General features: G+C 44.2%; 1 protein-coding gene across 1 annotated transcript in view; it reads left to right on the top strand.

The window, feature by feature from the left end:
• FBN1 (fibrillin 1) overlaps nt 1–15,975 on the top strand; it is a 415,078-nt gene that overhangs the window by 139,985 nt on the left and 259,118 nt on the right. The window contains exon 7 of the mRNA XM_030189555.1: nt 11,483–11,680. Within this exon, the coding sequence (XP_030045415.1) occupies nt 11,483–11,680 (198 nt within the window). The remainder of the gene's footprint in view (nt 1–11,482; nt 11,681–15,975) is intronic.

The following is a 15,975-nucleotide window of genomic DNA, read 5'->3' as shown; positions in this document are numbered from 1 at the left end:
ATTATAGAATTCAGGAGATCCACGCCTAATTTATGTGCAAGGATTTACACCAGGTTTAAGTTGGGTGCAGATCCCAGTGCTACATGCTATTCTATAAATGGACAGACCAAAGAGTAGGGTGGGTTGGGTCTTCCTAAAGACACAAGGGTGATGCGATGATTCTTGTATATGATATTTTATTGATATACACCAAAAGACTCCACACAGCGACTGTGTTTCGGCGCTTAGGCAACTGCTTCAGGAGTCTGCAAATATGGTGTTTGACTCTCAGAAATGTCCGTTAGTTAATTATTGTGTCTACTACAAATATTGACTTTGTTCCTCTAACCATCACATTGATGTTATGTAACACCATCCATATTCACAGGTGTGGGATCGAATGAAGAGTATACATTTATTAGCATGAGGCAGATGCCTAAGCGCTGAAACACAGTCACTGTGTGGAGTCTTTTGGTGTATATAAATAAAATATTATATACAAGAATCATCACGTCTCCCTTGTTTTTTTTGGAAGAGCCAATCCACCCTACTTTTTGGTTTGTGGATTCTACGGTCTTAGGGATAGAGTGTTCCTCCACACTTTGTGGCTGACTTTCCTATTCTATAAAAGACACCCAACTAGGAACGCCATTTACAGAATAGAGCTCAGTGCTCATTTTTTTCCGACACCCAAATTTGGGTGCCATTTACAGAATTTATTCCTATGTATATATGTGTTTTGATGGGTATAATTTATTTTGTATATTGCCTTGAGTTGTTCACTAGAAAGGTGATTTATTAATCCAGTAAATAGATTGAGCCAAGTGCAGATTTTGATATATGACTGTGATTATCTTTGTATTTAATATAGTGCTGAGTATGGAAAGTGGAGTCCAGATTTGACATTCCATTATTTGCTGCACATGGGGAATTGGAGAGTAGAGTGTTTCCAAGTACAGGTGTTACAGTGTCATGAAACCCTTGGGATAGGCAGTAAATTAGTCAATGAAATGATAAGCTAATTTGCCTAAGTCCAAGATTATACAAATGGTGAATCAAATGAAATATGGCTTACAATGTATACCTGTCCTTGATTTGTCCTTTCCATTTTCAGGACACAGACCGTAGAAGTCTGCCCAGCACTAGCTTTGCTTCCCAATTACCAGTGTTGCCACCCAATCTCCACTAATCTTCTGTGGATCCATTCCTTCTAAACAGGATTCTTTTGTGTTTATCCAACTCATTACCATTTTCATCTCCACTCCCTCCCCCTCCTCCCCCCGTAGGAGAGCATTCCAAGTATCTACCACCCTCCATGAAAAAATACTTCCTGTCATTATTCCTGAGTCTGCCCCCCTTCAACCTTAATTAATGTACTTTAGTTCTACAGCTTTCCTGTCTCCAGAAAAGTTTTGTTTGTGGATTAATACCTTTCAAATATTTGAAGGTCTGTATCATATCACCCCTGTTTCTCCTTTCCTCCAGGGTATACATGTTCATGTCAGCAAGTCTCTCCTCATAAGCAGTTTTGAATTCCGTTACTGTTTTCATCTCCACCACCTCCTGCGGGAGGGCATTCCAAGTATCCACCACTCTCTCCGTGAAAAAATACTTCCTGACATTTTTCTTGAGTCTGCCCCCCTTCAACGTCATTTCATGTCCTCTAGTTTTACCGCCTTTCCGTCTCCGGAACAAGTTCGTTTGCGGATTGATACCTTTTAAATATTTGAAGGTCTGTATCATTTCACCCCTGTTTCTCCTTTCCTCCAGGGTATACATGTTCAGGTCAGCAAGTCTCTCCTCATAAGCAGTTTTGAATTCCGTTACTGTTTTCATCTCCACCACCTCCTGCGGGAGGGCATTCCAAGTATCCACCACTCTCTCCGTGAAAAAATACTTCCTGACATTTTTCTTGAGTCTGCCCCCCTTCAACGTCATTTCATGTCCTCTAGTTTTACCGCCTTTCCGTCTCCGGAACAAGTTCGTTTGCGGATTGATACCTTTTAAATATTTGAAGGTCTGTATCATTTCACCCCTGTTTCTCCTTTCCTCCAGGGTATACATGTTCAGGTCAGCAAGTCTCTCCTCATATGTTTTGTAGTGCAAATCCCATACCATTTTTGTAGCTTTTCTTTGCACCACTTCAATTTTTTTTTACATCCTTAGCAAGATAAAGCCTCCAAAACTGAACACAGTACTCCAGGTGGGGCCTCATCAACGACTTGTAGAGGGGCATCAACACCTCCTTTCTTCTGCTGGTCACACCTCTCTCTTTACAGCCAAACAACCTTCTGGCTGTGTCCACCATCTTGTCACACTGTTTCGTCGCCTTCAGATCCTCAGATACTATCACCCCAAGATCCCTTTCCCCGTCTGTACATATCAGACTCTCACCGCCTAACACATACATCTCCCGTGGATTTCTACTCTCTAAGTGCATCACTTTGCATTTCTTCGCATTGAATTTTAATTGCCAAACATTAGACAATTCTTCTAGCTTCTGCAGATCTTTTCTCATGTTTTCCATTCCCTCCAGCGTGTCCACTCTGTTACAAATCTTGGTGTCATCCACAAAAAGGCGAACTTTACCTTCTAACCCTTCAACAATGTCACTCACAAATATATTGAACAGAATAGGCCCCAGCACCGATCCCAGAGGCACTCCACCACTCACCTTTCCCTCATCTGTCTGTCCGTCAACCAGTTCCTAATCCAGTTCACCACGTTGGGTCCTATCTTCAGCCTGTCAAGTTTATTCAAGAGCCTCCTGTGGGGAACCGTGTCAAAAGCTTTGCTGAAATCTAAGTAGATTACATCTATAGCATGTTCCTGATTCAATTCTCTGGTCACCTAGTCAAAGAATTCAATGAGATTCGTTTGACACGATTTACCTTTGGTAAAACCATGTTGTCTCGGATCTTGCAACTTATTGGCTTCAAAGAAATTCACTATCTTTCCTTCAGCATCGCTTCCATTACTTTTCCAATAACCAAAGTGAGGCTTACCGGCCTGTAGTTTCCAGCTTCTTCCCTATCACCACTTTTGTGAAGAGGGACCACATCCGCTGTTCTCCAATCCCACTCAGGGACGTAGCCAGGCAGCAGATTTTGGGTGGGCCTAGGCAAGAAGTGGGTGGGCACCAAGTGTTCTTTGCCCCCCCCCCCCACCAAAAAATATCTCAGCTGGTGGGACAATGCTTCTCTCCACCTTGGCAGCCTGCAGCAGGCATACGCTGAAAAATTAGAATGTGCAGGTGCCAGTATCGTGGAGAGCAGCGTTTTTGTTACCATCAGGATGAAGTCTTCAGCTGGCGGAGCTTGGGTTCCCCAACAGCTACCGCTAAACGTATGCTACTGTTGGGTGGGCCTGAGCCCTCACTGGATGGGCCTTGGCCCACCCAGGCCCACCTGTGGCTACGCCACTGATCCCACTGAATCTCTTCCGTCTCCAAGGATTTATTAAACAAATCTTTAAGAGGACCCGCCAGAACCTCTCTGATCTCCCTCAATATCCTGGGGTGGATCCCGTCCAGTCCTATGGCTTTGTCCACCTTTAGATTTTCGAGTTGTTCATATACACTCGCTTCTGTGAATGGTGCTATATCCGCTCCATTCTCATATGTACTTTTGCCAATCAATCATGGTCCTTCTCCAGGATTTTCTTCAGTGAAAACAGAACAAAAGTATTTGTTTAGCAAATTTGCTTTTCTTTCATCATTATCCACATAGCGGTTCGCAGCATCTTTCAGTCTCACAATTCCATTTTTAGTCTTCCTCCTTTCACTAATATACCTGAAGAAATTTTTGTCATCCCTCTTTACATTTCTAGCCATTTGTTCTTCCGCTTGTGCTTTCGCCAGATGTATCTCTCTCTTGGCTTCTTTCAGTTTCATCCGGTATTCCTCTCTGTGTTCCTCTTCTTGAGTTTTTCTGTATTTCATGAACGCCAACTCTTTAGCCTTTATTTTCTCAGCTACTTCCTTGGAGAACCATATCGGTTTCCTTTTTCTCTTGCTTTTATTTACTCTCCTTACATAAAGGTTTGTGGCCATATTTATAGCTTCTTTCAGCCTGGACCAATGCCCCTTCCACTTCTCGTATGTTTCCCCAGCCCATCAGCACTTTCTTCAGGTATTCCCCCATTTTATTAAAGCCAGCATGCTTGAGACTTTGACTTTTGAGTGGCTGCCCTCCACTTCAGCTGTTATATCAAACCAAACTTTTTGATGGTCTCTGCTGCCCAGGTGGGCACCCACTCGGACATTCAACACACTATCCCCATTTGTGAGCACCAGATCCAGCGTCGCTCCCTCTCTCATGGGTTCCATCACCATTTGTCTGAGTAGAGCACTTTGAAAAGTATCCACGATCTCTCTACTTCTTTCCAATTCCACAGATGGAACTTTCCAATCCATATCTGGCAGATTGAAATCTCCCGGCAACAGTACCTCTCTTTTCTTTCCCAACTTATGGATATCTGTGACCAGATCTTTATCTAGTTCCTCCGATTGTGTCGGAGGTCTGTAGACAACACCCATGTGGACAGAGGCTCCATCTTCTCTTTTTAAGGTGATCCATATCACTTCTTCCTTTCCCTAGGCCCCTGTAATTTCAGTCACTGCGATATCATTTCTCACATACAGAGCTACTCCTCCACCTTTACGACCATCTCTATCCATCCTAAATAGTTTATAGCCTGGTATGCTTGCATCCCATTCATAGGAATCATTGAGCCATTTCTCCGTGATTGCAACAACGTCTAAGTCTGCCTCTAACATCAGGGCTTGCTGGTCATGAACTTTGTTGCTTAGACTGCGAGCATTTGTGTTCATCGCTTTCCATCTACATTTCAGTGGCATTTTTGTCTTCTGTTTTGTTTTTTGTTTAGTCTCAATTTCTGCTATGTTGATAAGAAGTGATCTTGTTTTTTTTTTTTTTTCACTAGGTATTGTATTGGTGTTTTAAGACCCAGTGTAGTATCTATAGTGCTGCCTTTTCATATGTGAGGTTGTAGCGCTTCGTGTCCTGGGAGTTAGTGCAATTATGATAAGATTGAGTGTGTTTGTGCTCAAATTTGAGTATAGTGTAAAGATGTCTTAAAATGGTGTGGTTTGAATTTTAAAACATGCAGGGGGAAGTGCTTTGATGGTATAGTAATGTCTCGAGAACGGTGTTCAAGCTGAAGTTTGGGAAGTGGATCCTCATGTTATCTTTGAATGCAATCTAAGAATTATTTTTTGTGATGACAGGCAGAGGGAGAATATTGGGTTGTGTTCAGCACCCCCAATCGTTTGAAAAGTTGGCTCCTATGCCCTAAAGCAGGGATTCTCAACCTAGTCCTGAGGACACACCCAGACAGTCATGTTTTCCAGTTATCTACCAACAAATATGCATGAAAGATTTGCATAAAATGGAGGCAGTGCATGCAAATTTATCTCTTGAATATTTGTTGTGGGTAACCTGAAAATCTGACTGGCTGGATGTTTTCCCAGGGCTGGGTTGAAAATGTCTGCTGTAAAGATAAACATTCAAGCATTGATACTGCTAAACCAGTGGATCTCAACCCAGTTCTTGGGGCACACCTGGCCAGTCAGGTTTTCAGGATATCCACCATGAATATACATAAGATAAATTTGCATGCACTGCCTCTTTTGTATGCAAATCTATCATGTATATTCCTTGTGGATACCCTGAAAACCCAAATGGCAGAGTGGGCTCCAAGGACAGGGTTGTGAACCATAATGTTTCCCTTTATGCTGTAGTTTCGACCCTGACATTAAAAATGCATACAGTTAAATGATAGTAAGGATTCTTTATAGCAGGATGGCTTCATGTAAAAATGTTATCTTTTTGCTGTAGGTCTGATTTTGGTAATACAAATACACATCATTGTACGGATAAAGGGAAGGAAATATTAGGAACTAGAGCTTTATCAGTATATTTGAGACTGTGATGGGAAAGTGTGCATCTGGTCGAAGAAAGCTATACATTATTTATACTATAATAACACTTATTCCTATGATACAGTTTGATGGAAATTCGATTATTTTCTGGTTTCCATCTTTTGCAGTATAGCAGAAAGTACTAACTAGAGATATGAGTAGACACATAAGTATGGTATTTTACTATTGAACCTACAGATAGAGAAAACACTTACTCATGACTGATACTTTTTATCCTGATCCATCACTGACCCAGAAAGAATGCATTCAGGATTTAGAGAACCACTTCAATTGCTACTTGCTAAAGACAGTTTTTGCCAAAGTTTACTCCCAGAAAACAGGGGAAGCAGCTGGAGGAGCCCAGGGAATTGTCCAAACCACAGAGTGTAGGACGTCGGATTTCTATTCCAGCGCTGATGACTGCCACACCAGAAAATCATAAAAAAATAAGCAGGAAGCCTTCCAAGAAGAGAATCGAGGCCAAGCGGGAAATGCTGTAATGCAGGGTTTAGAACCAAAATTAAGGCCAGTTAGCTTTCAGCCATAAATATGGGATCCCGAAGAAGAATAGACAGCAGAAATCTGTCTATAGTAGTCATTTGAGAATGTGTATTTGTGTACAGTCATATCACTGGGATTCTGCTTCTTCCTTAACTATTAACCAGTCAATATTCAGCTGGGCTTTAGTGCCCCTGGTTCAGTTAAACCTGGATACTCAATGCCAACCTCTAGCCGGCAGAAGAAAACCAATTAACCCTTCTAGTCTTCCTAGTTATTCCTCCTCTCACAGCTAAGGATATATCCCAGCTGCCAGCCAGAGGGTAGTGGCTTGAGTAAAAGCTCTCCTTGTCCTGACAATTTTTGTTTGGGATGAGCAGTTGTTAGAAATGACATAGAAAAAGCCAATGACATAACCTATGTCATTTCATGTCATTTTTAAACAAAAATGTCAGGAAAAAACCCACAGATTTTTGCTGTCGTCTGGTAAACAGAGTTCACTTTGGAGAAATTGTGTGTGCATGTGTGTACTTTTGATAGTGCATACTCTTATCAAACATAGCACACTATTGGGCTCATTTTCAAAACAGAAAAACGTCTAAAAAGTGGCATAAATCAATATTTTCGAAACCAGTTTTTAGACGCTTTTCTTTGAAGTGCGTCCAAATCTCAAGGGGGCGTATCAGGAGCGTGTTCAGGCCGAGACTTGGGCGTTCCTGAGACTTAGACATTTTTCAGCCATAATGGAAGAAAGCAAAAACATCCAGGACTAAAACTAAGATGTTTTGAGCTAGACCTGTTTTTATAACGAATAAGGCACAAAATGGTGCCCTAAATAACCAGATGACCACTGGAGGGAATCAGGGATGACCTCCCCTTATTCCCCCAGTGGTCACTAACCTCCTTCCACCTCCCCCCCCCCCAAAAAAAAATGTGATGAAAAACATTACTTGCCACCCTCTGTGCCAGCCTCAGATGTTATGCTCAGGTCCATTAGAACAGGATGCAGGTCCCTGGAGTAGTCTAGTGGTGGGTGCAGTGCACTGCAGACAGGTGGACCCAGGTGTCTACCTCCCCCTACCTGTTACACTTGTGGAGGAAACTGTGAGTCTTCCAAAACTTACCAGAAACCCACTGTACCCACATATAGGTGCCCTCTTCACTCGTAAGGGCTATGGTAGTGGTGTACAGTTGGGGGTAGTGGGTTTTGGGTGGGTTTTGGGTGGCTTAGCAGACAAGGTAAGGGACCAATGGTGAGATGTGTACCTGGGTACATTTTATGAAGTCCACTGCAGTGCCCCCTAGGGTGCCCTATTTCTTTTCTAGGATGTCAGGGGGACCAGTGTACTAAAAATGCTGGCTCCTCCTACATCCCAATGGCTTGATTTTGTGTGTTTTGCACTTGGGCATTTTTTTTTAATGGACCAAAAACTAAAATGTCCAAATCAGAAAACCTTCTATTTTTGAAAACAAAAGATAGACATTTTTCTTTTTTGAAAATGACCTTCTTTGCTATTCAGATTTTGGACATTTTTTGCAAAAAGTCCAAAGTCGGACTTAGACGTCATATCGAAAATGCCCCTCTATAGGAACTTTGGGGTCGGGTCGGGTCACTGCTGGAGCATGATTTTCCTTCCTCTGCATCCTTAATTGATTGGTAATTGACACCTGCAGAGTCAGTGGTAGAGCACTTTTCCCCTAATTCTATAACCTTTAGGGGCCCTTTTGCAAAGTGGCAGTAGGGTTACTGCGTGAGTTAATGCGCTCACCCAGTTTGAAGTTGGTGCATGCTGTTTCCCATAGTAGAAAATATTTTTTGTATTGTCTATTGTGGGGGCTGTTCCTGGTGGCAGTCGGCAGCGCGACTACATTGGTGCATGCTGCATGAGTACCACACGTGTATTGCATGTGCCCTTACCATTAGGTCAATGGGTGGCAGTAAGGGCTAAGGGAGTAAATAGCCATGTGCTACTTTTAATTTTAGTGCATGGCATTATACTGCCCCTATTTTAAAAGACTTTGTTTCCCAGCCACTGTAAAAAAAATGGCTCAGTGCATGCCAAAAACACGTGCCCACACTACCACAGGCCACTTTTTACCGTGGGTTAGTAAAAGGACCCCTTAGTGCCTACATGTAAGAACCATTTGTCTGCTAAGATTATGGAATACTACTACTTATGCACATGAGCGCAACATTCACACACATAGGGCTAGATTCCGTAAATGTTGCCTAAAAAATCAGCACTGTAAAATACCCCACTTAAACAGTATTGTATAAACCGCGCCTAAAGTTCAGCGTGGTTTATAGAATAGTGCTTCAGTGGTCACATGTAAATTTTAGGCACGACCAATTGCACCAACAAAAACATGGTGCAAATTCCCACGCCTAAATTTATGCATGGAGCACCCTTATTCTGTAATTATATTCGTAACTCAAAACCACGCCCCAATTGTGCCTGAAAACACCCATGACTATCCCCTTTTTGTACCCCCTTTTTCGGACCAGGTGTAAATTTTAGGTGTAACACCCAATGAAATCTAATTAGTGCCAATAATTGCTTGTTAAAAAAGCCAATTATTGGCACTAATTGGCTTTTTTATTCAGTTAAATTGCGCACACAAATCGTAACTATGCCTAAATTTGTGCATGCAATTTTTGGTGACTTTTGGCACATACAGTACCCTAGCCAGGGGTACATATCTATAAGGTCATATATGCAAGGAGGCACTGTAGTAGTGCAGGGAAACTAGGGAGAGAGATGGAAAGGCGGATCACAGTACTGTGAGTGGGATAGGGACTGATGCGTGCTGTGCCACTGGGCATCCTAGTGGAAAAGAGTGCGCATTGTTTCAGAAATGTGCACTGCTGACAGAGTGGGTACTATTTTGAAAGAGTTCACACTCTTAACAACATTGCCTCCAAAATGAAAGTGAAGACTAACCAAAGAACACTCAGGGGGTCTTTTAGTACATAAGTATCGCCATACTGGGACAGACCGAAGGTCCATCAAGCCCAGCATCCAGCTTCCAGCAGTGGCCAATCCAGGTCACAAGAACCTGGCAAGATCCCCAAAAAAGTACAATACATTTTTTGCTCATTATCCTAGAAATAAGCAGTGGATTTTCCCCATTTTAATAATGACTTACAGACTTTTCTTTTAGGAAGCTATCCAAGCCTTTTTCAAACCCCGCTATGCTAAATGGACGTCGCTAACGTTTAGCACGCCCTATATATTAGCACATGCTAAAAACGCTAGTACGCCTTAGTAAAAGAGGCCCTCAAAGAACAAATACTGCAACTGACATAGGAAAGGAAATGTGTGGTCCTGGATTGTACTATTGGTAAAAGTAATCACATTTTATATTTCACATGAGACAATTGTGATACAGTCTGCTAATATGATCAAGTGTGCTTAATTCACTTATGTAGTTTCTAGTTATTTTACTAATCTGCTGGTATTTTGCAAGTCACCTTCCCCATACCACTAAGTTCTGTTCTTCTGCTCTCTCATTGGAATTCCTCTGAGCACTGAATTTATGATTCCCTTGCCTGTCGACCTCTAAGGGGGGAAAATTATCAACATAGGCTACTTGATTTTACTGTTAAGTTGTGCTATTTTAGCACAACGTCTCATTGCATGAAATGGGAACCTCTGCTTGACGTGTGGTAAAAAAGCCCCTCTTAACAGTAACCCACATTGATAACTTCTCCCCTAAGTCTCCCAGATGTTAACCACACATTAATTCTATCACTTGAGTATCTGACAGTTCTACCCTTACCAACATTTCTTCCATCATTTAAACTTTTTCCAGGCACCTTTTCTTTCCAATTTTCTGCCATATTTATTTATTTATTTATTGCATTTGTATCCCACATTTTCCCACCTTTTTGCGGGCTCAGTGTGGCTTACAATACGATATGAATGATGGAAATACAATTTGTTACAACTTGGTTATGGATTACATTGTGAAGAGTTATGCGAGACAATCAAAGTATTGTTAAGGAATATAACACTGGAACAAAACCTTAAAACATTGGAAGGAGAAAGCGGGAAGCTAAAAGGGCATTATGTATGGTATACATATTTCTGTGAGTAAAGGTATGAGTGAGGTGAGATTACGGGGGATGAGAGTTCAGAAGTGGATGTATTGATGCATTAGTGAACAGTGAGTGTGGACTTTATGTGTTTTGGTTCTTTCCGTAAATTTTTTCAAAAAGATGGGTCTTCAATAATTTGCGGAAGGAGGTTTGCTCGTAGATCGTTCTCAGGTTGCACGGCAGTGCGTTCCAGAACTGCGTGCCCACATGAGAAAAGGTTGACGCGTGTAGCGTCTTGAATTTTACGCCCTTGCAATTAGGGAAGTGGAGGTTGAGGAAAGTTCGGGATGATCTTTTGGCGTTTCTGGGTGGTAAGTCTATTAACTCAGACATGTAGGCTGGAGCTTCGCCGTGAATGATTTTGTGGATTAATGTGCATATTTTAAAAGTGACGCGTTCCTTGAGTGGAAGCCAGTGTATTTTCTCTCGTAATGGCTTTGCACTTTCATATTTTGGTTTTCCGAAGATGAGTCTGGCTGCTGTGTTTTGGGCTGTTTGAAGTTTCCTCATTATTTGCTCTTTGCAGCCTGCGTATAGTGAGTTGCAGTAATCCAGATGGCTTAGTACGAGGGATTGCACTAGGCAGCGAAAGACGGATCTTGGGAAGAATGGTCTTATTCTTTTCAGTTTCCACATGCAGTAGAACATCTGCAGCTTAACAGCTTAATCTGCCCTGCTGTCCAGTGGGACCTGTGTTAAACAATCACCCTATGCCCCATTTTCTAGAATGTTCTTCTGAATACAGAATGGTCAAATCATTTAAAAAATAAGGCCAAATGAATGATAGGTGAAACAATTTACATGTAGTTTATTTCAGGAATATTATGCTGAATTAGGCTATAAAATATAAAAGCTGAGAAAACTATGGATAAGTAGTATTTGAGCAGGTATCTTACCTATGTTACTCCCATGTGGCAGGGCTGTAGGTTTATTTTTAAACACCTCTCTTCATTTCTTTATTTCAGATTACAGGATAGGCCCATGCTTCACAGTGGTAAGCAACCAGATGTGCCAGGGGCAGCTCAGTGGAATAGCCTGCACGAAAACCCTCTGCTGTGCCACCGTAGGGAGAGCCTGGGGTCATCCGTGTGAAATGTGCCCTGCTCAGCCTCACCCGTGCCGTCGAGGTTTTATCCCAAATATTCGAACTGGAGCTTGTCAAGGTAAGCCTGTAATAAGAATGGTTCATATTGAGCTGATCATAGACAGAGTATAACAGCTTGATTTGGTAGGGTAGGGGAGAGGAAAGAGAGGTAAAGACTTTCTGTATGCCTTTCTCACTTAATTGGAGTGAGCTCTCTCTCCAAACCTTCCATAGCTATAGTTTGACTGTTTAACGGTTGGGGGGGGGGGGGGGGGGGAGGCAAGGGATACAGAATTCAATTTGGTGTGTAGAAGTTGCAAACTTTCTTCTCTCAAACTCCCATTGGTACTCTCCACTTTCTCCTGATCTTAGTGTTATCCTTCTTCTCCCTCTCTATCCCAATCCCAAAACTGTCATCCTTCCCTTCCCCAACTTCTGTTCTTCAGCATCGTCCTGCTTGCTCTCTCTCTTGCTCTTTCTCTTACCCCATCCCTTGCAACATCTTCCTCCTCCTCCTTGTTTTTCCATTCTCTCACTTCCGCCCTGCAACATCTCCCTCCTATCTCTCTCATCCCCACCCCCTTCCTTTCAACATTTCTCTCTTCTCTCTCTTTATCTCTCTCTCTCTCTTCCCTTCAACCCCTGCCCTCCCCCTTCTCCCTTACTCCATGCTCTGTAATGTCTCCTCCTACTCTCTCTTTCCCTCTACCCCCATCCCCCTGTTCTGCAGATTCCACTAGGCTCCCTCTTTCCACCCTGAATCCCATCTTTTGTTCTCATTCTTTGCCAAGCATCCCACATTTTTCTCTCTCTTGACTAGGGAGAATAGTCAAGAGAGAGATACTTATGTACTTATGTACTAAAAGACTATTCTCCCTTCCCTCCTTGCTTGGCTAATCAAGACACCTCAGTTTTCAGAATGCAAGTGGAGCAGCAGCAGGACTAAAATTCAGCAGGAGGTCTGGGAGCTGCACAGTCTTGGTCTGCTCTGCACATCTCCTCCCACGCAGGGTTTCCGTTACATAGGAAACCCATGCAAGGGGGGGAGGGTGTCAATGGCAATTTTTTCACAATAATTGGGGACAGTGGCAATCCTAGTTCGTCTGCCACCCGGGGCGGATCGCACCTGCGCACCCCCCCCCCGGGTGCAGCGGCATCTGTCCCCCCAGGGTGCAGCACGACACCCCCCCCCCCCCGGCGCAATGACACCCCTCTCCCCGGCGCATCAAGCCCCCCCCTGGCGCAATGACACCCCCCTCCCCATCGCATCAACCCCCTCCCCTGGTGCATTCTTGGTTGCTGGAGGGTGCAGAGAGCAGCCGCGCGCCTGTCGGCTCCGCTGGTTTCCTGCTCCCTCTGCCCCAGAACAGGTTACTTCCTGTTCTGGGGCAGAGGGAGCAGGGAGCCAGCGGAGCCGACAGGCGCGCGGCTGCTCTCTGCACCCTCCAGCAGCGTGCACCCGGGGCGGACCGCCCCCACTGCCCCGCCCTTGCTACGCCACTGATTGGGGATGCAAAACAGGGCACAAATTGTGCGTCCCTGGACAGTTTGATAGCAACTTGGTCAACACTGGGGATGCTTAGCACCTAGTGCACCCACAGAGCTGGCACCTATGGGTGGGGCTGAAATTGGGCTTATACAGCTCACAGGTCCTGAGCTTAATTTCTTTTCTGCTGCTACTGCTATTACAGGAATATGACACCGGGGCAGGCACTCGGTTTGAGCTCTCCCTTAGTCCTGGCACTATTTGGGGGGGGGGGGGGCATTGTCCACCACATGCCATATGTCACCCAAACTCTGGCTGTGTTCCTCCCACTCATTCTCTCTCACCCACACGCAAATACACTGTTACATGCTTTCTCCCCACTTTCTGGGCCCTAAGCCCCACCTTCTTCTCCTTTTATCCCTGATCCCTGCGCTTTGCTCTTCATCCTACTCACAAAGCCATCAGTCCCCCCTGACTCCAGAACCTTTCTTCTCCCCTTCCCATGACCACAGTGCTGTCCCTGAACCTAACATTCCCACCTTCCTCCCTCCCCCATCCAATCCTAGCAGTTTCCCCCCTTTTCTTTCTTTCAGGTCAGACTCCACCAGCTTGAAAACCTGCTTCCTGCTGACTAACGTGAGGGAAACATCTTCCTCCTCCTCCTTGCTCTCTTAAGCCGATGCCAGATTCTGGGCTTTGACCAATGTACCCTCCTCTTTCTGGCTGACACAATCTGGCCTCTTCTGGCCCTCACAGGCTGATATGCTTCCCCCACCAACACCATCTCTCATATTCTGCTGCTATGAAACTGCAGATGAATTTCGCTTATTTGAGTTATGTTACTGTACTTTGGACAACCTATCCCAAGTCATTCTCCTGTAGATGTGGGAAGTTTGGAAAAACAGGTATCAGATACATTACATCATGATTCACTGAGTGCCTGGTGTTTAAGTGCCTTAGTAACCAAGGTCATGAAATGTAGCCAAAATCTTAATGAATTCCTTGCTGTCAGCCACTCCTTCATATAATATAGCCTTGGCCTTACAGCATGACTCCATAGGCCCTTATTTTTATGTCAAGCACTGCATTAAAATGACACGGAACACAGTTGGTAAAAGATATGTAACATAAAGTCACTTATCATTTTTATTTCCTTTATTTGAATTTGCTGATAATGGATTAACTTCTGTCCCTTGCATTTAACTTTTCTGGCTGAGAAAGTAGTTTATGAAGCGTTTCAGACAACGTCAAGAAGTAAAAGTTGTCATCCCAGCATCTGCCCAGATGTTGCTTTCTTCCTTATTTCTGATCACGCCTCATGAGAAAAAGCTCATGGATTTGGCTTTTATTCCAGCTCGCAGCTGTATAAATTCTTTCATTGTCTAGATGTCTGGCAGGAAACAGGAGAAAGTTAACATGAACAGCCATGTCCAAAACTGTTGTGGAATTTAAGCTTGAATCTATGGGGCTGCTTTGTTTAGATGAAATATTTTCTGATAAAATGCTGGGTTGAAATTCGAGAATGCAAATCTGTTGTTTAATCTAGTGATCTAGATTTCATTTTCCCTGCAAAGCTGCCAAGATACCCAGTTCCAGAAGAGAGTTTTTTTGGCAGTCCTGTTTTTGACCGTGCGTCCCAAAGCAGTGTGGGACTCAAAGTCTCTGATTCTACCTACTGAAATCAGGGCTGCAGGGCCCATAAGGGATCAGGACGGGGTTGTTAGAAATCCAGGGCTGATTAGTGCAATGGCCTGAGAACCAGAGGAACTGGGTTCCATTCCCACTGCAGTTGTGACTCTGGGCAAGTCACTTAACCTTCCATTGCCCCAGGCACAAAACAAGAACCTGTATATAATATGTAATCAACTTGGATTGGCACAAAAGAAAGGTGGTCTATCAAATTCCATCCCCCTTTCTTTTTCTCTCTTGGAACTGAGTAACCTGGCAGCTTTGTTTCTGCTGAACTGTATCTATAGTTTTCCAACATACAGTACTGTATTAGAAAAAACTATGCCTCTATCTGTCTATGAGTTCCAGAAGGAAACATATGATGCTGGAAGGCTCCTGACATTTAAGTTGCAGCTGATGGAATGATCAAAGATGTGTTTAAAGTTACATTTTTAATTCCATTTTATAACAAAACAAAACAAAAAAAAAAGCTGAAGATCCTGCCTGAGAACTATTACATGATTTCATCTTCCACTTGGAATATCTAGCTTTAGATTACAACAGGGTCGCCGAGGGGAGGGGGGCAGGAGGGGCAAAATTCCCCGGGCCTCCAAGGGGGGCTTGGCGCCAGGGTCTCTCTCTCTCTCCTGCTCCTGACGGGACCTGTGTGATCGCGTCCCGACAGATGCAGGAGAGAGAAAACTCCAACTCAGGGCCCCGCTTGGAGGCTGGGGAGGACTCAGAGGAAGAGACACCGCTGGCTGGTGGGGGGGCTCTTCCAGCAGAAGAGATCTTTCTCCAGCACTGCTCTTCTTCAGAGTCTGCCACATTGCCTTCCAAGCGGCTGATTTTTCCCCTCAGGCCGCGCATGCTTGGTTTTGAAACTGAGCGTGCGCAACCTGAGAGAAAAAGCAGCCGCAGGGGCAGGCCACACGGCAGAGAGAAGAAGAGCAGGGCTGGAGGAAGACTCTTCTGCTGGTGGGGCCCTGGGATCCCCGCCAGCCAAGGTATTACAGTTGTGGCAGGCTAGTGGGCAGGGGGGCGGTAGCAGTAACAATCCTTGGGAGGGGGATGGCGGTGGCAATGGTGATCCTGGGAGGGGGGGGGGGGGGGGGGGCGGGCCCGGCTCAGTCTCTCGGCAGCCCTGGATTACAAGCTGAAAGATCTGTCCTACATAGACTATGGGGTCTATCTACCAACGGATGTTAAGCTCTAACATG

This window comes from Microcaecilia unicolor, chromosome 1 (genome assembly GCF_901765095.1).
Source record: "Microcaecilia unicolor chromosome 1, aMicUni1.1, whole genome shotgun sequence".
Classification (NCBI taxonomy): Eukaryota; Metazoa; Chordata; class Amphibia; order Gymnophiona; family Siphonopidae; genus Microcaecilia; species Microcaecilia unicolor.
Note: the sequence above shows the minus strand (reverse complement) of the source record. Positions and strands in the feature narration are given on the sequence as shown.